The sequence below is a fragment of the Alexandromys fortis genome, unplaced genomic scaffold (assembly GCF_014885135.2).
Source record: "Alexandromys fortis isolate MF-2015 unplaced genomic scaffold, M_Fortis_MF-2015_v1.1 scaffold_7, whole genome shotgun sequence".
Lineage (NCBI taxonomy): Eukaryota > Metazoa > Chordata > Mammalia > Rodentia > Cricetidae > Alexandromys > Alexandromys fortis.
In genome coordinates, this window is record NW_026067920.1 from 23697106 (window position 1) to 23720831 (window position 23726).

General features: G+C 34.9%; 1 protein-coding gene across 1 annotated transcript in view; it reads left to right on the forward strand.

The window, feature by feature from the left end:
* Positions 1-23726, forward strand: part of Usp34 (ubiquitin specific peptidase 34) — a 204573-nt gene that overhangs the window by 94607 nt on the left and 86240 nt on the right. The window contains 11 exon segments of the mRNA XM_050140825.1: positions 2684-2799; positions 2892-3019; positions 4619-4708; positions 6298-6393; positions 10325-10407; positions 13665-13819; positions 15398-15511; positions 17759-17858; positions 18382-18541; positions 21131-21257; positions 21376-21523. Coding sequence (XP_049996782.1) covers positions 2684-2799; positions 2892-3019; positions 4619-4708; positions 6298-6393; positions 10325-10407; positions 13665-13819; positions 15398-15511; positions 17759-17858; positions 18382-18541; positions 21131-21257; positions 21376-21523 — 1317 coding nt within the window.

The window sequence follows — 23726 nt, forward strand, 5'->3', positions numbered from 1 at the left end:
GTTACCATTCTTTTGTCTTGTATTTTCCTTTTAATTTCTAGTTTTTACACTTTTACTTTATGAAGGTAGAAATTAAACCAAATTGTTGTATAATAATGCTCCAAACTCATATTAATAAAAATATTAATATTCTAATGAATCCCTTCAACTCCATTGAGATAAACAGTTAAATTTGCGTATGGAAGCCAGGTGTCATGTATGCTTATATTCTCACGTTATCAGAAGGTTTATACAGAAGGATTTCCGTAACAGAATAATCTGAGATTAATTTGGGCAGTATACTAAAACACTTTTTTTAAAACAACAACAGAAAACTTGGACAAAATTTATGAACAGTTTCTTTATAAAAGAAGAAATGATAATAGTATATTTTACATGTGTTAGTACTATACATGCATCAGAATGGGTAAATTTGAAGAGTGATATTAAAGAATGTACAGTGATGGGACCTGAGAGATAGCTCAGTTAAGAGCACTGACTGCCTTCCAGAGGACCTAGATTCAATTCCCAGCACCCAGAGGGTGTTCACAAATGTCTGATACTCTAGTTCCAAGGGATCTGATACTCTATCGCATGCATACACACAGACAAAACACTGATACACATAAAATAAAAATATCTTTAAAAAATGTGCAACAGTTGAAAGTTTATGAAGAGTATAGAATAATGACTGCTTTGGAGAATTGTTGTTTAGGAAATCTGATTTGTTATATTAGAATCTTTTGATTAAATTGTCTATTTGAAGTAAATCATCCAATACATTTGTTTTATTTTTTGAGACCGGGTTTCTCCAGCTTTGGAGCCTACGCTGGAACTCACTCTGTAGACCAGGCTGGCCTTGAACTCACAGATTCTGCCAAGTGCTGGGATTAAAGGCTTGAGCTACCATTGCCCATCCCAACACATTTTTTAAAAACGGATTTTTATTTATTTTTATGTATACTGATGTTTTTCCTGCAAGTATGTCTGTGCACAATGTGTATGCAGTGCCAGTGCAGACCCTCAGGAACTGGAGTTACAAAACAGTTGTAAACGACCGTGAGGGTGCTGATAATCACACCTGAGTCCTCTGGAAGGGCAGCTGGTGCTCTACACTCTTGTTCCCTTTTTGTCCAGGATCTTTTTGGGGGATGGGGTTAGCAGGGTCTCACCAGGTAACATCACAGAGATCCCACCTGCTTATGTTTCTGAGTGCTAGAGTTAAAGGTATATAGTATGCCACTATGCTCAACCTTTTCCTCTTTTTTAAAGAAAGAAAAACAAAACAAACAAAAAACCAAGTGTTCTTGTGGTAAGATGAGTGTCTTTTGGGTATATGCCCAAGAGTGGTATAGCTGGTCTTGAAGTAGATCGATTTCCAATTTTCTGAGGAACTGCTATATTGATTTCCAAAGTACAAGTTTGCACTCCCACCAGAATTGAAGGAGTATTCCCTTTGCTCTGTGTCCTTGCCTGCTGGAGCTGTCACTTGTGGTTTTGGTCTTAGCCATTCTGACAGGTGTAAGAGTCATTTTTATTTGAATTTCCCTGATGACTAAGTATGTTGAGCATTTCTTTTAAGTGTTTCTCAGCCATTTGAGATTCTTCTGTTGAGAATTCTATTTAGATCTGTCCCCGTTTTTTAATCGTGTTATTTGTGTTATTGATATTTGATTTTTTTTGAGTTCTACATATATTTTGGAAATTAACCCTCTGTCAGACATGGGTGTGACGAAGTTATTTTCTCGTTCTCTATGCTCCTTTTTGTACTTTTGAGAACTTTTCAGTTTAATGAAGTCCTGTTTTAGTGCCTTCATGTTCTGTTCAGGAAGTGGTCTCCCATGCCAATGCACTAAAGGCAATTCCCCATTCTCTCTTCTGTCAGATTTAGTGTATCTGGTTTTATGTTGAAGTTTCTGACCCACTTGGACTTGAGTTTGATTCATAGTGATAGATAAGGAATTTTTTGGAACTCCTAAAAGTGGGAGCTGGAGCTGTCTCTGACTCTTGTTCCAACTTTTAGAACCCTTACCAACTCTTACTGGTTTGCTTTATCAAGCCTTCAACTTGATATGCCATGTTTGATTGACACCCATCTCTGAATAGAAATGGAAGAGGAGTGGATATGGGGATGTAGAGTGGAGGTGAGGTTGGAGGACTGGGAGAAGGGGAAATGCCTGTCCGGCTGCAAAAATAACCGTCTAGATAACAATCCACTAAGGATTTTTTTTTTTTTTTTTTTGGTGACAGTTTCTTTGTAGCTTTGGAGCTTGTCTTGGAACTTGCTCTGTAGACCATGCTAACCTCGAACCCATAGAAATATGCCTGCCTCTGCCTCCAGATTGCTGGAATTAAAGGCGTATTCCACCACCGCCCGGCTCATGATTAAAGTCTTATTTACTTATTTCAGATAAGTTATCTATGTGCTTCATAAGAGTTACAGGAATTCATACAGTTCTCTTGTTATGATATATTCATATTTATTACAATTATTAGAGACAATAGAATGAAAACTTATTTTACTTTAGTCTTAATTATAAACAGACCTATTGATGTTTATTCATTAGTGAAGTAATTGCTAATATTTTGTAATCTCAAAGTTTATTCTTAAACTTTTATTTGGATTTGCTCATTTACAAATTCTGTCATTTCTGATTACACTCCACTGTCATCTTCTATAATGTTTTATCTTTTGTTATTTTAGGACCTGCAGTTCATAAGCATCAGTTCAATAGTAATGCTGTGACAGACATTAATTTAGATAATGTCTGCAAGAAAGGAAACACTTTATTATGGGACATAGTGCAAGATGATGATGCAGTAAGTTGTATAATAAATCCAGAAGGACTTAAAAATTAACAGCAAAATGCAGTCAAAATAAGTAATAACTATATATATATATATTTTTGTAGGTTAATCTTTCTGAAGGATTAATAAATGAAGCAGAGAAACTTCTCTGTTCGTTGGTTTGTTGGTTTACGGATAGACAGATTCGAATGAGATTCATTGAAGGCTGCCTTGAAAACTTAGGGAACAACAGGTAAAGAAGAAATACAATTTTTTCTTGTTGAGTAACAGTTCTTTCTGTGCCCTTGTATAGAATAGGTGTGTTGTTTTCATAGTGTTTACTATATAGATACAGTCACCTCTCAGCTGTTGTGATGTCCACGTTCTGCTTAGGGATATTTTTCTTAAAAGTCAACACTGTCTCTCAGTGGTAGTTCTCTTTTTATTCAACACCCAGATCAGCTACTCTCTACCATAAGCAAAGGATTAATAATACTATGATGTATTTTTTTAATTAATTAATTTATTTATTATGTATACAATATTCTGCCTGTGTGTATGCCCGCAGGCCAGAAGAGGGCACCAGACCCCATTACAGATGGTTATGAGCCACCATGTGGTTGCTGGGAATTGAACTCAGGACCTTTGAAGAGCAGGCAATGCTCTAAACCTCTGAGCCATCTCTCCAGCCCCTTATGTTATATTTTTTTTTAATGATTAGAGTGCATTTATTTTCTAAATAATTGGATTCATTATGATACTTCCATACACAACTTACCTTTGATACTGGCAGCACAGTGTGGTTATTTTGTTCAAACTGCATCTAAAGTTCTTGAACGTTCTCATATTGTATATAAAGAAGCCCAAGAAGTGAAATTAACGTATCTAAAAACAATCATTCTAAGGAGATAAGGGTTTTTTTTTGTCTCAACTTCTAGCATGTATAAAAGAATGAAGTTAGGAACTCATAGAGTTGAGTACATAGAATATATAGTTTTTATGTCATTTATGCTGCAGTAAAACAGATTTTACAATGTAGAAAATGTTACTTATTGTCAGACATACCTATAATCCCAGATCTTGAGAGGCTAAGAGAGGAAATTTGAGGTAAATTTGAGGCCAGTCTGAACTAAATAGTGAGACATTGTTTCTGCACAAGTAAAAACTGAGACCAGAAAGAGGGCCCTTCTCTGACATGATTGCATGTTTCTGTGACGTCTGGCACTAAACCAGTCCAGTCATAGACGGCCTGTTTCTGGGTAGTGATTTTTGTAAGTAGCAGAGCAACTTCCTTGTTGCAGTCTTTTGAACATCAGCTCTCCATACAAGGTTTATTTTGAAAAGAAAGTTCAGGTAGGTAAAGGTGATGCTGCCAAGACTAAAAACCAGAGTTTGTTCCATTTGACCAACAATAGGAAAGAGGAGAACAGACTTTAGAGAAGTTATCCTCTGGCCTCCACATGTGTCTTCTGGCATGTGAGACAAACACTATCTCTCTCTCTCTCTCGTTTGTTTTTTTGTTTTCATCAAAACGGTTTCTCTGTAGCTTTGGAGCCTGTCCTGAAACTCATTTTGTAGCCCGGGAGGTTGGGCATCAAACTCCAGCCTTCTGAATGCTGGGATTAAAGACGTGCATCACAGCACTGCTCCCTAAGTCTTAGTTTAAGTCTTGGTTTGAAAATTTTGAAACTAAACATAAATAGGCATTATGAACGAAATTATTTTTGTAAGGATGTACTTCTATGTAAAGTACATTAAGAACTTTTATGTTTAAGATTCTTAAGGACTGGATTTCTGTGATATTTAGGAGTTACTTGTTTTATTCTATGAATATTTATTTTTACTGTTTCAGATCAGTAGTGATTTCACTTCGTCTTCTTCCAAAACTGTTTGGTACTTTTCAACAGTTTGGTAGCAGTTATGATACACATTGGATTACAATGTAAGTGAATAAAAGATACAAAATACTTTTTAAGATTTTTTTTGCAAATTATATTATCAGATTTTGTAGTAGCTTTTTCTGTGCCTAAGGAGAGAAATTAGGTTTTATAATTTAAATATTTTGCTACTCTTTTCTGTCTTTTCCCCATATGAACATTATTTATTTATAGGTAAACTTGTTTTCTTTGTAATTTGAAAATGATACTGTAGCATTTGATACTCTAATATTAGGGAGAAGGTTTATATGTGACCACTGCAGAATACTGAATATGATCTGTAGTAAAATAAATATTCACGTTGTCTTAGGTTTTCCTTTCACTAGAATATGATACAAAACTGCCTTATAGTGATAATCTTAATACTACTTAATTATTCCCTTATACCTATGGAGAGTTATGATTAATGAATGTTAAAATAATTCCTTGAAGGGTAGTCTACTGATAGGAAAAAGCTCTGCGCTCTTATGCTTAGTAGTTACTCGGTACTCAGCATTTGATGTATCATGTATATCTCACACTCTAATCTCTTAGGCTTTTTCATTTGGTTTATGTATTGTTTTTGATTTAAGACAATCTGACTTTGTTGCCTACTTCACTTGGTGCTTGCTCTGTAGCCAGTTCTTGCTCATAGTGAGTTCATCAGATGGTCTCCAAAACAAAGGGAAACCAAATGAGTAATTTTGTCCCTCCACGGGTGTTAGTTTTGTTGTTGTTGTTGTTTAAAACCCTGATTATGGGGTTGGAAAGATGAATCAACAGTTAAGAGCACAGGTGCCATTTCTAGGATTTGATTCTCAGCATCCGCATGGCAACTTAAAACCACCAGTCTCAGTGGAGCTGACATCCTTTTCTAGCTTCCTTTTGGCACTGCATGCAAATGGTGCACAGATGAACACTTAAGCAAAAACAAACCAACAAAAAAATCAAAAAAAAAAACATGAAAAATAAAGTAATGAATTAAAACTTTAAATTCTTTAAGTTTATTTTATTTATTTAATCAAATTTTATGTGTTTGGGTGTTTTATCTTCATGTTATGTGTATCACATGGGTCCAGTGCCTGTGAAAGCTAGAAGGTATTTTACCCTTAGGGATTGATGTAATAGTGGTGAAAAATGGGTGCTGGAACTTGAACCTGGGGGTTCTCTGGGAGAGCAACCAGTGTCTTTACTACCAAGCCATCTCTCCAGCCCAGGAGGAAAAATTACGAGGGTTTGTTTGTTTGTTTGTTTGTTTGTTTGGGAACAGAGTCTTATTAATACAGCTTTGGCTGGCTTGGAACTTGCAAAGTAGACCAGCATGGCCTTCATAGGGATGTGGCCTGCCTCCCTTGTGCTGGGACTAAAGGTGTTTTGTTGTCAGCTGGGCATGCTGACTTATATCTTTAATCTCAACAGTTTATGGCTAGCTTGATCTACAGAACAAGTCCCATGACAGCCAGAGCTCCACAGAGAAACCCTGTCTTGAAAATCAGCCAAGCCAAATCAAGACAAAAACTTACACATTTGAAGATGTCTCACACTTTATTCTTTTCAGGTATATCTTTTGTTCTCTTTCCCTTTTAAAATTATTATTTTCTTTTAATTGGGCCAGGTGGGCAGAAAAAGAACTGAACATGATGAAGCTTTTCTTTGACAATCTGGTGTATTACATTCAAGGTCTCAGAGAGGGAAGACAGAAGCATGCATTGTAAGTACCTCTTTAGTAGGTGAAATGATTTCTAGTCCTCTAACAGATAATTTTCTGCTTTCCTTTCTTTAATATGTAAACAGTATAACTATGTAAAATTGTAAGAGAAAATCAAAGACGTTATGTTAAATTTTCATGATGTTAGTCCCATAATTCTTAGTAAAGGTAGGTTGTTTAACTTGGAACTTGGTTAACTTAAGCTACTGAAATTATTTAAAGTCCTTGTAGTTAGTTAAAAGTAAACATTCTCCTGAAAGTGTTAGTATTTTCCTAATGTAGTAGTACTTTTATTTTAAAATGTAAATATATTTTTAAGTTCTTTATTTATTTTCCTTTATGTGTTCCCTCCCGTGTTTTTCCTTCATGTACAACCATGTTGTTTGTCTTCATCATTTTCATGTCAGCTCTGTGCAGAGGCAAGCAGTGGGCATAGGACTCCCTGGAACTGGAGGTACAGACAGATAGCTGTGCGCTCTACCATAAATAAGCATGCTGGGAATTGAATCCTGGTCCTCTGGAAGAGCAGTCAGATCTCTTAACCAGGGAGCCATCTCTAGATGACCATCCCTAGAGACCTTGTCTAAACAAAATAGGGTGGAGAGTGATTGATGAATATGCCACTTATTGTCCTCTGTCCTCTTACAGCTACGTGCGTGGTGTGCATTCATCACCCTCCTTTCCTTACACTTGTACACAATTATCAAAAAAGAATAAAGTGCTAACCTTTTAAAGATACACAGCAACCCATTTGAGGAAAACAGTCTTATTTTACAAATGATAACACTAAAGATAGGAAAAAATCTATTTAACTGACCCAACGTCACACATACAGTAAAGAATGGAGCTAGGATTTATGTTTAATTCTAATTTAATGTGTTTCTAGCACTTATAATTATTTTTATTTACTTTTTAAGCAGGATTTTGTTGGCCTGGATCTCACGTATTGAGTCTGATTTGACTTTAACCTTAAAATACTCAGTGGTGAAATCTCGCCAAATTATACCATAAGAATATTCATGCATAGTCAAAATAGAGACTGCCTTGGTGTACTTTCTTTGATTTTCCAGACTGTTTAATAATACTCATTTTCTGAAACACACTGATCTCATGAATTTGGGGCATTTTTAACCTCTCTCTGGCGATTATAATACAGAAATGCTGAAGTTTAGCCTAAGAAAAACATTCTGTTGGAAAGGAAAGAGAATTCATTTCCTACAAGAGCATGTTAGAATATTTCCTGAGACCCAGGGCTCTTTGGATAAAAGACTTAGCTGTTTTGGTGGTAAAAGTACAATGGAAGCGGTTCCTGTTACTTGTTAAATAAAAATAAAAAGTATTTTTTTTTAAGTGTGAATGTGCACTTTAACAGGTGGGGGGGGTGCACATGAATGTGTGGGAGACAGGTCAGCCTCAAGGATTGTTCCTTAGGAACTGTCTACTATATTTTTAAGATGGAGTTTTGCTAGTACCCGATGCTTTTTAAGTGGGTTAGGATGGCTCACAGTGAGCCCCAGGCATTCTTTAGTCTTCACCTCTTCTGTTCTGGATTATAATTTCACGGACATAGATTGTCTGGCTTATTTATTTATTTTTTTTTTTATGTTTTTATGTTTGTTTGTTTGGCTTGGTTCTCTGTGTATCCATCGCTATCCTGGAACTCACTCTGTAGACCAGGGTGGCCTTGAACTCAGATTGTTTGACTTTTTACCTGGTTGTGGGGGATTAAAGTTGAAGCAGTTGAATCAAGTTGACATCATGCTTGCATGATGATGATTCAAACTGAAGTTATTTGGTAAGAAGGAACCTGGCTTGAGAAGTTGTTTTCATCTGATTGGCCATTGGACATGTTGCTGGAGATATGGGGTTCTTCAGTGAGTGATGTGGGAGGGCCCAGCCCACTGAACATGACGCCATCCCTGGGTGGATGGTTCTAGGGTGTATAAGAAAGAAGCTTAAGCAAACCTGTAAAGCAAAGCCTATAAATTCTGTTCCTCTGTGCTCATAATGCTTCTACTACAAAATGCCTTTCTATTTAAAGGCTAGAAGGTACTAAAAGCCTTTTAATTTTTTTTAAATTTTAAATTTATCTTGATAACACATTAGGTTGTGAGTTGCTTACTACTTGCCTTTTCTCCTAATCAAGCTATTTTCATTCTCACAAAAAGCACTAATACATTACATAGCCACTGAAAAACAGAAAAGGTACCGATGATCTTCGTCTTTAGAACAGCAGTTTTCAAACTGTGAGCCGTGGCAACTCCTGGGGTTTGAAGCACTCTTTCACAGGGTTTTTTTTTTTAAGACCATTGGGAAACATAGACAATTGTGATTCGTAAGAATAGCAAAATTATAGTGAAGTGACAATGAAAATAATTTTATGGTTGGGGGTCACCACAACATGAGGATCTATATTAAAGGGTTGTAGCATTAGGATCTTTGAGAACAGAGTTCTCTGTGTAACAGCCCTAGCTGTATCGGAACTTGTTTTGTAGACCAGGCTGGTCTTGAACTTATAGAGATCCTCCTGCCTCTGCCTCCTGAGTGCTGGGATTGAATGTGTGTACCACCACTTCCTGGCTAGAATAAAACTTTTAACCTTTGATCTCTTATAGTAACATGTCACTTTATGACACTTTTGAAATTTTGTACTTAGTAGAAAATTATAAACATTTCTATTACAAGGTTTTCAGAATTATCTGTTAACTATGATATAGATTAGAAATTAGGTTGGCTGCTGCTACATGTTGGCAAAGCAGTTTGAGCAGTTTGAAACTCAATGTGTTTTTTATTCTGTAATAGAGATAAGAACTCATGGTTTAGTTTTGTATCACAGAAACTGATCCTTCAAATCATAGTTCAGTGTGTTGCTGGAGTGTTCTTCAAATGGAAATCCAGTTGTTACTCTCACTCCCTATCCTGTCAGTGTCCTTTCAGTGACTCCTTTTTTTATCTGTAACATACATACAGAACATTGCTTTCTGGTATTCAGATGATCACATTGGGGTTATGGTCAAATCCTTCTCTTTTCGTAGGATATGGTGCTTTACAGATGCGTATAAACTCAGTTCCTAGAAAATTATGTGAACTAACTAATTTACTGAACCAGGCTTTTATGTTACTGAACAATGTTTATGTTACTATTAAATTTTGTTCAGGTAATTATTTAAGTTTGAAGTAATAATCGTAGTGCCAACTTTGTATAGGATATTTTTTGTGAACTAAATTTCCACCGTGTTAAGTTAAATAACATCTACATGGATAGTGATATAACACATGCATTCCAGATTAACATATAGTCTTTCATTTCTTAACTTTTATTTTATGTGGATATAATATTATTTTGAAATAGCATATCTTTTGCTTACTGATGATTTTTCATACTTTCGGTTTTATCTTTGAGTTATTTTTTTATTTACATACTTAAAAAACTAACTTGAAGGCTGGTAAGAGTTACACTGGCTCAGTGTTTAAACGTACTGGCTACTCTTACGGAAGACATGGTTTCATGGTGACTTAGAGAGATCTGTGTGTCCAGATTGAGGGGATCTGATGCCTTCTAACTTCTGTGGACACAGGCAAAACATTTAGATACATAAAATAAATATTAAAAAATTTTGAAGGTTTTAAAAAACAAACTTGAAAGTAAGTTTCATTATAGCCAAAAATTTTCATGAACTTGTAAATGCATATAGTTGTATAATTAAGGCACTGGGGTACTGTAAATTGTATATGTTTTTTTTTCCTACGTTATGATTAAGAACATTAAACATCTTACTAAATGATGTAGGATCTTGTTGGGTGTGGTAGCCTAGACTTGTAGTCCTAGTGCAGGATGGTTGCCTTGAATTCAAGGCCATTCTTCATTAAAAAATCATGAAAAAAGAAGAAAGAAATGGGTTCTTCGGTTAATTATTTGAATGGTTCTTTGTAGGTACAGCCATAGTGCCGAAGTTCAAGTTCGACTTCAATTCCTAACTTGTGTGTTTTCAACTCTGGGATCACCTGATCATTTCAGTAAGATTTTAATTTCTTTTAACTTATTTGTGTATTTGTACACATGTGCTTATTAAGGGTACATGAGGAGACCATACGACAATTTGAAGGAATCTCTCTAGAGCCATCTATCTAGAGTCAGGCTCTAGATACCTGACTTGTCAGGTGGCAGTACCTGAACCTATCTAGATATTGGCATTACAAATTTCATGAAAATATTTTTGATACACATTTCAAGTAAAACATCCTCATGGCTTTTCATAATAATTTTAAAAGTAAAATACACATCTTTTTAATAGCATGTTTATGTTCTGTTTTATTACGTTATTGTACCCCACTTGACTAAAAGCAATAAGAAACAAAACATAACATATGGAGATAGGAAAAACAAATACTAGTATAAACAGTGTCTGATAACTGCTGCGTTTTGTGTTTATTTTATGCAGTATAGCTTCTCTACAAAAAATTTACTGTCTAGATAAAACCACCAACAAAACCCCCAAACCACTCCACTCAGAAGATAATAATATTACAAACATAGTATAGATATGTTTAATTATGCTGGGTACATTAATACATTAAAAAATTTTTTTGAAAAATTTATAAAAATAACCAATGCTAATACCTATTGAATGTATTTCTGTGGTTCAGTGAATTTTAGCCAGTCTAATTACATAATTCACTATAATTAGCCACAATACTTTTTATTGTGGAATCTTTTAACTCTTATCTTTTTTTTTTTAAAACATACTGAACATTACTTATAATTTATGTTACCTTTTATCTTTTAAGATTTATCTTAATTTTTATTCTTTTTTTTTTATTTATTTATTTTGATTTTTGAGACAAGGTTTCTCTGTGTGTAGCCCAGACTGTTCTGGAACAGTCTCTGTAGTCCAGCTAGACCATACTGGCCTCAAACTCAGAGATCCTCTTGCCTCTATAGTGCTAGGATTAGGGGCGTGTACTACCAACACATTACTCTGTGTGTGTATGTATGTGTGTGTCAGTGTCAGAGAGAAAGAGATGTGCTCAAACTCAGAGATACTCTTGCCTCTGTAGTGCTAGGATTGAAGGCCTGTACCACCAACACATGGTTCTGTCTCTGTGTGTGTGTGTGTGAGTGAGTGAGTGACAGAGGGACAGAGAGATGTGTGCTGGTGCCCACCAAGATTAGGATATTACAGGATATTAGATCTCCTGAAGTTGAAATTAGCGGCAGTTTAGAACTGATTTCTGTTACTCTAAGAGCAACAAGCACTCTTACCACTGATCCATCTTGTCAGCCCTCAGGTTGGCTCTAAGCAGCACATGCTCTTTTTAGAAAATAATCTACAACACCACATATTACTTTTGAGACAGGGTCTGACTTATGGCTCTGGTTGTCCTAAACGACTTGGAAAGCATTATTTGGCTTTGACTTAAAATTCTTCAGACTCATGGTCTGAGGGCTACGATTATAGTTACTGAAGTCATAAATCCTTTCATAGAATATTGATACTTAGGTTACTTAGGTGAATGTTTTCTCTTGTGGAATGCCATTTGATTTCTGAGTAACGGGATTTTTGGTTATTTCTATAATTTCATGACCCCCCCAGAGTGTAGGAAACCACAGTAGGCTTTGGAATGAACTCAGGAAGTTAAAAATCCTTTGCCTTGTCTTTTTTTTTTTTTTTTTCCTCGAGACAGGGTTTCTCTGTGGCTTTGGCGCCTGTCCTGGAACTAGCTCTGTAGACCAGGCTGGTCTCGAACTCACAGAGATCCGCCTGCCTCTGCCTCCCAAGTGCTGGGATTAAAGGCGTGCGCCACCATCGCCCGGCTGCCTTGTCTTTTTTAAATTTATATTTAGACTTGTGATTGCCTGTAATGTTTTCTGTTTCATTATACAGAGTTTTTTTTTTTTTAAATCTGTTTTTCTTTGTTATATTTGGGAATCTTTTGATTTTTGGGTCAGAATACTCTGTATATGTCATCTGAATCTGGTGAAGGGAATCCTTTGTATTTCATCATTTCCTGCACTTTTGCTTTGTTCTTTATAGGGATTTCTTCCATAGTTTATAAAAATAATGTTTGTTATCCTCTGTCTCCCATGGACAGCCTTTGTATATGCTCTCTACTCTTGTAATCCTCAGCTTTAGAATTGAATCCTCAAAATTTCTGTGTTCGTCTCCAGGTAGGACAGGTAATCCTGTCTACAAGATAGAAGAATTTTAAGCTCAAAGCCTGTTGTCACTGTAATACAGTGATGCATTTACATTTAAAGACCATGACACTATCCTTTAGACCTATTATTGTAGGTCTAAACCCTTTAAGAAGACTTTCCTTTGTGTGTGTGTGTGTGTGTGTGTGTGTGTGTGTGTGTGTGTGTGTGTTTCGAAAGATTGTATTCAGGGGCCTCATCATTCACTAATGAACTATATCCCCAGCCATACAACAGTTTTTGTGGCTTTTATAGTCATGTTAGATTATGCATATGTAATATCTTGTTTTTATTTCATTTTTAATTTTGTGTATGTTGCATATGTCTTTGTGGGTATGTTATCCAAGTGTGAGTTCCCACGTTGGCCAGAGATGTCCTCTGGAGATATAGGTGGCTGTAAGCCAATTAATGTGTGTTATGGGTCCTCTAGAAGCATAGTACATGCTCTCAAACTGCTGCGTCACGCCACTAGCTCTGATATATCTACTTTGACAGCAAAACTTAGTGAAGTTTTTTAAAAATACTATTTTGTGATATTCTGTCAACTATCCAGTTGGTGGCAGCACTCACCTTTAATCCCAGCACTTGGGTGGCAGAGGTAGGCGGATCTCTTGAGTTTGAGGCCAGCCTGGGCTACTGAAGGAGTTCAGGATAGCCAGGGCTGCACAGAGAAACCCTGTCTTCAGAAATAATATGCTGTCAGTTAGCTCCTTTATATACATATTTGGTTCTAGCTGCTTTTAGTATAATCAGTTAGGGCCACAATGGTTTATATAATCCTGATTCAAATTTTTAGACAGAAAATCATAAGGAATTAGTACTAGTAATTAACAACATATGTATTTCATGAAAAACAAACTATATATACACATATGTTCAAAAGGAGATGCATAGTTGTTTTTTTTTTAATAATTTATAAAACACAAGTCAGATGTGGTAAGTCACCAATATTTCATCACTTGGCAGATGCAGGCAGGCAGAATACAAGTGTAGGCCAGAGTGAGCTATGTAGTAGTAGTGTATATCACACCTTTCCCTCTAAAATCAATAAAGCATAAAATTTATCATTTTTGTTTAGGGTTAAGTTTAGAGCAAGTCGACATTTTATGGCATTGTTTAGTAGAAGATTCTGAGTGCTATGATGATGCACTTCACTGGTTTTTAAATCAAGTTCGAAGTAAAGATCAACATGCAATGGGAATGGAAACCTACAAACATCTTTTCCTGGAGAAGGTAATTTTACATCTTTGAAATTCTTTTTGTTTATTTTTGTATATGCATTTAAATCTCCTGAAGTATGACTCCTGCGGTAGTCCCTGTCTTATTTTTCCTGTCTTACATATATCTTTCAGAGTAAACAGATGCATCAGGTTTTGATGATCCTTATATAACTTTTCCAATTCAGATTTTCCTGTCGTGTTACCTTTTATTTTTAACTAAATGTAAATTTAGTTTATATTTATAAATATAATCTATTATTTATTTAATAATTCAGAGCAATTAGAATAATGTTAAGGATGGCACTAACCATAAATGTTGGTCTTTAGGTCTTGAATTTTAAAATTGATTCTCAGTTTTAAATGTGTGCCCACAACAACAAGTATAGTTCCTAATTCCAGAGTCTTCTTGAGTTAAATTTCCATAATTTCAATCTGTCTTTTGTCCAACTATAAGCTAATATCCACATTTGTGAGCTTCTTGAGACAGACAGCCTTATAAGAAGTATAGGGGTGATAGTAACATACGTGTTTCTGTTCACCATAATCAGATGTTGCAGGTAGCTACTGTTATATAAACTATAACATTTGAATCAATATTTGTTAAAAAAAGATGTGTATAGATTGTGGTATTACATGCCTATAATCTCAATGTTTGGGAGGTGGTGGGAAGAGGATCAGGCGTTCAACATAGCAAGTTGAGACTGAAAACTAAGGTTTTTTTTCCCCTCATGCCCTTTTTATTTACGTATCTTATCTGTCTGTCTAGCCTTTTATTATTTATTTATTTATTTATTTATTTTCGAGGCAGGGTTTCTCTATGTTACAGTTCTAACTGTCCTGGAGCTTGCTTTGTAGATCAGGCTGGCTTTGAACTCGGCATGCCTCTGCCTCCCCAAGTGCTGGGATTAAAGGCGTGCACACTACCACCCAGCTGGCTGGCTAGTTTATCTTGTCTGTCTGTCTGTCTATCAATCATCTATCTAACCATTCATTTAATTATTTACTTAATCATTTATTTATTTAATTTTGTTTTTACGAGACAGGATTTCTCTGTAGCTTTGGTGCCATCCTAGAACTAGCTCTTATAGATTAGTTTGGGCTAGAACTCACAGATCTCTGCCTGCCTTTGCCTTCCAAGTATTAGGATTAAAGGCATATACCACCACTGCCCAACTTATTTATTTATTTATGATTAGAAAAGTTCCTTGCTAATTCACAATGTCTCTGGGTTACAGTATAATAAATGAGTTTTACACCAAGGTACAGATAGAATTTATTTTTATCATAACTTTTGTCCTTCAATACAAACTACATTTAGTTAGATATCATAAATGTATATAGTCATATTTAATAGATGACAAAACATTTTTATTTACTTTTCTTGATTTGCGTGTATGTTTGTGATTGAAGTAAACATCAGTCAGGTGCACCTGATTGAAGCACACTTGTCTTCAGGCTTTGCGTGAATAGAACTTTTAAAAATTATTTAAATGTTTACATTATTGCCAGATCTTTTCTGATGTTTTTCCTTCTATATTGTCTTTAGTAAAATTAATAATCTAATAAAATCTGTTAACATTTTTTCTTTAAGATGCCCCAGCTAAAACCTGAAACAATTAGCATGACTGGCTTAAACCTGTTTCAGCATCTGTGTAACTTGGCTCGATTGGCTACCAGTGCCTATGATGGTGGCTCAAATTCTGAGGTAAGGTTTTAGACTTAGTGTTCTGTCAGATAAAATTTGAGAGATTTTTTTCTTGTTTTCAAATTAGATTGCCAAGTTATCTTTCTATAAACTTTGCCTTTATTATAAAGATTAATTTTATTTCAGGTGTCTCTCCTCCCTTCCCAACAGGTTTTGTGTGTGTGTGTGTGTGTGTGTGTGTGTGTGTGTGTGTGTGTGTGTAACCCTCCCTGTCTTGGAATCTGCTCTGTAGATCAGGCTGATCTCAAACTCAAAGAAATCTGTTTGCCTCTGCCTCTGAGTGCTGGGATTAAAGGCGTGCGCCATCACCAGCTGTTGTTATTTCAAACTTTAAATGCTTTATATTTGCATTTTGGTATTGTGATTTTATTTGCCAAAGGAAAGTATGCTTTTGCCTTAAAATGTCTCATTATTTGCTTTGTGATTTGTTTAGAAGGATAGGTGCTTGTTCTGTTATTTTTCTTGCAGCTTCTGGAAAATATAACTATTTTATGGAAAACTTAATTTGCATGAAATAACTTTTAAAAACTTTAATTATTTGTGTGTGAGCACAGTTGTGCTTCTGTGGAAGTCGGAGAACAGCTTACAGGAGTCAACCTGCTTCGACCATATGTGTCCTGGTGTTTCTAAGTCAGCCCATCATATTTGACAGCAAGCACTTTACACTGAGCTGTTTCCTTGACTCTGAAGTTCAATATGCCTGCCTTTTGCTATAGCTAAGATTTTAACCTATTTATAGCAGTATATACTAATATATAATGTAATTTGTAGTGATTTTTTTTCTATGATCTACATAGATCAGTCATTATGATTAGCTGATTAACTGCACACTTCTACAAATTTCTAGTTTACCTTTGGCGTTAAAATATTTTCCTTCCCCAGACTGGATGACTGCAATGTATTTGGACGATTGTCACTATTCTTCTAAAATAAACTGTTATTTAAGGTCTTCCTTGTTAAACATTCTTCTAGTTAGTGAATTGGTAGCTTTTTTTATTTTTATATTATTGTGTGTAGTTAATTTTGTTTTATATGAGGAGGATAAAATTGTTAGTAATCTGTATTATAAAGAATAATTTTAGAGCTGGTGATACAGCTTAGTTTGTTGAATGGTCCCCCAGCAGGCACAAATCCCTGTGTTTCAGTACCAGTGCCCCATAAACCTAGTAATGAAAGTAGTCCACACCTGTAATTTCCAGATTTGGGTGATGGAAAAAAGAGGATAAGGACTTCAGGTTAATTCTTGACTCCATAGTGAGTTCTAGACCATTCTGGATTTCATGAGATGTTGTCTCACAAAATAATTTTGCTTCTAACAGCTGTGTTCTTTCCTATCTTCATAGTGTGCATTTTCTTTATATAGTGATATGGGACTTTTTTTTTTTAAAGATTTATTTATTCATGTACATGTAAGCTCTATCTTCATGCACATAAGAAGAGACAGCCAAATTCCATTCTAGATGATTCTGAGCCCCCATGTGGGTGGTGAGACTCAGGACTTCTGGAAGAACAGCCAGTACTCTTAACCACTGAGCCATCTCTCCAGACTGTGGGGCTTATTTTGTTCTTGTTTTTTTAAGTTTTCGTCTTAGCACCAATATTACTACATTTCTGTTTAATAATTTCAAGACAATCAGACAATCTTTAGTTGCTACTTAATAACTATGTTCTGCTAGCTGGTATTTTACTGAGGCTATCCAGTTATCCATTGGGAGACCGTCTTTCTTCACTCTGTCCACATTTTGAGGACTTTCACTTGATCTGTTTCTGTGTAGCACTTACCAGAAACATTTCTTTTGGTATCTCTAGTTAACATTACTAATGTGAATAAGAATTTGGTTACTGTGTCCACTAAGTTATGAATGACTGCATTAGAGTGATAGCTTTATCAGTGTAACTTGGATGAAAAGCATTGAAGTATTTTGTAAGTTATTATAATTTGTTGGTTTTATTCCTTTGCAGCGTGTTTTATATTATTGTGTTTCATGTAATTTATTAAGCATCATATATAGTTTTCCTGCTTTATAAATAAATTCAATTGATTTTAAAAGTTCTTCATTATCTAAGGAAGTATGTAAACTTTTCTTAATGATGATTATTATATAATGTCCAAATATATAAACTACACTTTTAGTACTTTGTAAAGTATTAAGTTTACTATTTAACTCCATATTTGTTATTTTAATCTAATAATCTGCCTTCATTTAACAAACAAACTTTAAAAATGTCTTTGTCTTTAAACCTTAGCTGTGTGGTATGGACCAGTTTTGGGGCATTGCATTAAGAGCACAATCGGGTGATGTCAGTCGAGCAGCTATTCAGTATATTAACTCCTACTACATTAATGGTAAGTAATTTGAAATACTGTTTAAAAAATAAAGATTAATTTTTGTAAAATTTCAAGATTTCTCTTTTTGTTTGTTTCATTAAAACTTTTTGGGGACATTTGATTTTATTTGTTTGCGTGTTTGCCTGAATTTATGTATGTGTGCCACTTGTGTGCATTGACACAAAGGCCATAAGAGGACATCAGATTTCTTGGAACTGCAGTTATAGATGGTTCATGTGGGTACTGGGAATTAAACTTGAGTCCTCTGTAAGAGCAGCCAGTTATTTTTATTCTGAGGCATCTCACCATCTGTATTTATTTTTTCTGAGACTCAGTCTTGCTATTCCTAGTTGGCTTAGAATTCTCAATCCTTTTGCCTTAGTTTCCTTAGTGATGGACTAACAGGCATGTACCACCACTTCCAGTTCTTATAAGTATTTTTTCTCCCAGGGAGATTTTACTAAGCTTCAGTTTGGCTCATTTTCTTTAATACAGGCAAATAAAAATGTGAAAGTGTAATGAATATGCATCTGGGTTTCAGGTAAAACGGGTTTGGAAAAGGAGCAAGAATTTATTAGCAAGTGCATGGAAAGTCTTATGATAGCTTCTAGCAGTCTTGAACAAGAATCACACTCAAGTCTCACAGTTATAGAAAGAGGATTACTTATGCTGAAGACACATCTGGAAGCATTTAGGAGAAGGTAATTTTGTTAAATTGTACTACACAAATCAGTTTCGATATTTATATTGATAGCATCTCTATATGTATTCTTAAAGTTCTTGTCATGGGCACATAGGAAACATAATTTACCAAAAATAAATGGATTGTAATGAAAATTTTTGCTATAGAAACTTAGGTATCATTTTCCTATTGAAACAGGCAATATAATATCCTCATAAATATACAGATTTGAAAATCTTAAGGCGTTCAGCAGTTATGCATGAATAAGAAACTGGACAGAATTCCATTTCTACGGAGGTGTTAATTATGACCGAAAAGGCAGGAACACAACACTGAGACAAGTTACACTGCCACTCTCCCCAACAACATCATATAATCTTTCATATTTTATCAAGTTGAATCATTTGTTTCATTTGCTGTTTTTTTTTTCTTCCTGGACTAGGAGAGAGTATTTTAATTTTGAATTTCCATTTACCATGGAAACATGACCAAAACTTTCTGTGTTAATGAATATCTATATAATTAATTTAGACATACCCTGTGTAATACAGAAATAAAGCAAATTAACATTTATGAATATATCAACCGAAATGAAAGGTGAGTAGATAGTTTTAATTACAAAATTCTGTTTGTTAAAAGTCATTTAACGATGAGTATTAATGTAAAAGTACTAAGAACTGTGTTGAAAATTTGTTAAAGTTATAACTTCTTTCAACCTCAGATCTTAGTTTGATATTTGTAAAATCACATGCAATTCATATTTTTGACATTTTAGTGAACTGGTAGGAAATACTCAGTAAGAAAGATACCCCTATACATTTTTTATATGTATACATGATTTGAAACATTTGTGTAGTGCAAGATTCTTTTATCATTAGTTTGTAGAGATTTACCTAAATCTTTCTTGTGTTTTTAAACAATGTGTAAGAGAACTCCTGAATTTTTGCACAGAAACATCAGAGCCCCTGAACCTGTACCACTTTAGAAAAGTTAAAATAAAGCAGATGTGGTGGTCTCATTCAAATTAATTAAAAAGTCAATCAAAACTTGTTGTATAACTCAAACATTACACTAAGATACTATTTATAAGTCTGTAATTTCTGTTTCATGTTAGACATGCTTGCCGTTAATGTTATACTGAATTATTTATGAACAAATTTTGTTATATGAAGAGTAGTGAACTGGTAGGTTAGCACAAATCCATAGGTCTTGTACATTGTAATTTTACCAGTATTTAACATTAAATACAAAAGTACTTACTTTTCATTTTCAAAGGCTCAGTAGTACTTTTCATGAGTTTACAGAGTTTAAGCCCAGGACTCCTTCTCATCCATACTAGTTTTGTGATACTGTGAAGAAATACCTGTGTCCTTCATATGTATCAGCTTCATTTTATGCTAAAGTTAATCTTGCTGTCAAATTATATGAATATCTGTAACTAGTAGACCATTAATTACATTAAATTTACTAAATAAGAAAAAAACCATAAACCAGAGCAGTAGCTGAAAAGTTATGTATTGCCCAACACATCTTGTCTCCCTGTATATCAAGTGCTCAATATGGTTATTATAAATTTAAAATTATGTAACATGTAGATAAAAATTTGAGATAGCTTGTCTTATAGTGAATAGTAGTATTATCTTAAAGAATTTACCTTTTAGAGAGAGGTTTAATTTCAGAAGTGACCAGCGGCGCTTGTAGGGTGTGTCAGATCACCTGCCCATTTTCTCCAAGAATAATATAAGTTATTGAAATCAAAATATCAGGGGAAGCAAGGTTATAAAAACTAAAACTTGAAATATTTAGTAGAAGGCATTCTTTTAATTACTCTTTTATTCAGTCACAGCCCAGGGTATTGTTTCACTTGAAGGAAATAAGTTAATTTCTTTTCATGTCAGAACTCCTTATTAGTCTTAGACATCTATCCATCCATCCATCTATATTGTAGATATAAATATATAAATACAGATATAAACATGTATAGGAATTAAGGAATTTGGGGGTGGGTAAAGAGTACTTTGAAGAATTTATTTTATTTTCTATGCACAACTGTTTTGGACACATGTATGTATGTGTACCTGCTGTATGCCAAGGTCCAGGGAGTCTCATCCACTAGAACTAGAGTTATGCTGGTTATGTGCCACCGTGTGGTTGCTAAAAATTAAACACCAGCTCTGCAAGAGCAGCATCACTCTAGCCAACTAGAATTAGTCTTTTAATCCAGTTTATTTTTGTGCTTGTGGGTAAAATCCAATGTCTTATTCTGTTAAACTGATTTACATAACAAATATATTCTTATATCTCAAGAATATTTCAATGAATATGTCTTTCTCTGAAAGTATTTCTTAACATCTTCTAAATGTAAAAATGATAACATGATACATTATTATTAGATTAATGTTGAATTCTGTTTTACTTTCCTCCTGCTTCTACTCCTACTCCTTTAACGATATATAATGGGATTTTCTCCTCCAATAATTCATTCAATATGTTAAATCTAAAATTGTTGTAAGCTTTTGTGGACTTTTTCTATTTTTAAAAAATTTTAAAAACTTTTGTAACATTAAAGTGTTCAAAATTGTTTCCTCTGTGTGTTTTGTGTTTTTAGGTTTGCATATCATCTGAGACAGTGGCAGATTGAGGGCACTGGTATTAGTAGTCATTTGAAAGCACTGAGTGACAAACAGTCTTTGCCTCTAAGGGTTGTATGTCAGCCTGCTGGACTTCCTGACAAGGTAGTTACAAGGTTTTAATTTCCAAATTTGGTAACATTCATCTTTAAAAATCTTTGCTCGGTTGATCGGGTCTGGTAAATTTTTTGTAACTTTTAATTGGTTGCATCTTATATTTCAGATGACTATTGAAATGTATCCCAGTGACCAGGTAGCAGATCTTAGGGCTGAAGTAACTCACTGGTATGAAAACTTACAGAAAGAACAAATAAATCAGCAAGCTCAGCTACAGGAATTTGGTCAAAGCAACAGAAAAGGAGAGTTTCCTGGTAGGTTAAACAGTTGACATGTTCAGTACAGTTTTTAGCTTTATTGTATAGCAGATGTCTTGGTCCATCTTGTGTTGCTATAACAGTTGCCTTAATGGAAGGTTTTATTGTTGGTGGTGTTTTTTTGTTTGTTTCTTTTATTTTAATTTTGAAAATGGGATTTTAACTCTGGAGTCCAAACTGACCTAGAACACACTGTATAGCCCCAAGCTGGAACCAGACTCTCAGGAATCCTCCTACCAGGACTTCAGTGTTCTGGGATTACAGATGTAATCTGTAATGAGCCATTACGCCTGCCTATACAGAGTATAACCTGATACTTGTTTCATACCGTCCTGCAAAATATAAGATTAAAGTACCAGAATCTGGTAAGGGCTGCTTTCTGTTTCAGTACAATGCCTTCAACTCTCAAAAGGTCAGAAAGAAAGAGAGCTCCTGTGTCCAGACCTTTGTATAGGTATTAATGCATCTGTAATGGCTTTGCCCTTGTGTCCTAAAGTCCTCCCAACAAATCTCATCTCTAAACACATGAAGGAACCAATGTCATTTAACATATTTGTATGGGAACAACAAAGCATTCAGACCATCAGCAATTTTAAATGTTTAAAGATCTCATGGCTGCTTTCCTGGTCTTGGTATCATTTTGTTAGGTATCAGTAGAACAGTGGTTGGGGTATTGATCACAAACATCATTTGTTTCTCACAGGATTTTTTTTAGGCTTCTAAAAATATTTTTTTCTTTTTCTTTGTTTTTTGATTTTCGTTGGTTGGTTTTAGGTTTTTCTTCAAGACAGGTTTCTCTGAGTTTTGGAGCCTGTGCTGGGACTAGCTCTTGTAGACCAGTCTGGCCTTGAACTCTCAAAGATCCACCTGCATCTGCCTCCCACGTAGTATAATAAGTATAATAGTATAATTATTCCTATGAAAATTACCTTCTGAACCCTTGCAAAGACTACATGTTGGTGTGACTACATGACAGTTCTACTCTAGGGACAATAATGGCCACAATCAGTCTCGTTGTGAGAAATGAGTTATTTTCCTATATTTTCTTGGTGTGAATGGGACAGTAATTTAGAGCTTTGATGTGTCATTTTTGGGGTTGTGACTCTAGTTTATTGGTAGAATTGGTAGAATACTAATGCGGTGGTGGCGCATGCCTTTAATCCCAGCACTCAGGAGCAGAGGGAGGTGGATCATTGTGAGTTTGAAGACCAGCCTTCCTTATCTACAAGAGCTAGTTCCAGGACAGGCTCCAAAGCTACAGAAAAACCCTGTCTCAAAAAACTTTTAAGGAGTGGGAGGAGGGGGAGGGAAATGGGAGGCGGGGAGGAGGCAGAAATTTTTTTTTCAATAAAAAATTATATTACAAAAAAATAAATAAATAACTGAATAAAAATACTTGCCTGGTATAGTCAAGGCCCTAAGTTGACCCTGCCTTGCTATCACATGCAAAATAGAAATGTTATGTCATTATGTAAAGAATTTTCCTGCTTTACTCATTATTCCTGAAAATAGTTGCTTTATCCTCACTAAATAGATTTTTCTGCATTAATAAAATTCAAGGTTGGGGTTCACTCACTGGTAGAATTTTTGCCTCATATGTGAAAAATTCTTGGTTTTGATCCCTGGAGCTGTGAGCAAGAAATCATAAAATTAGGCACTGACAGCTGTGTGTGGTGGCATTTGGTATAAACCCCACATGTAGGAAGCTGTTACAGGAACCCTAGCTTCATACTGAGATTGAGAGCCTCCTTAAAGACAAATCAAAAACGAATAATGTTTGATTAATTTATTTCACAATAATTTTATTCATTTCCCAATTAAGCACTTCTATTATTATTGCTATTACTATTATAATATCATCCACTATATAGTAATTAATTTGGGCATCTACTATGTTTTAGTGGCTAGAATCCCTCAGTAACTTTTAAAAAAGAAACATGCACCTGTTGGGACTGAAGGTTTATGTATTTTTTTTTAATATTTATTTATTTATTATGTATACAATATTCTGTCTGTGTGTATACCTGAAGGCCAGAAGAGGGCGCCAGACCTCTTTACAGATGGTTGTGAGCCACCATGTGGTTGCTGGGAATTGAACTCAGGACCTTTGGAAGAGCAGGCAATGCTCTTAACCACTGAGCCATCTCTCCAGCTCCCAGGTTTATGTATTTTATTGAAGAAAGTTACATATACTAGTGGT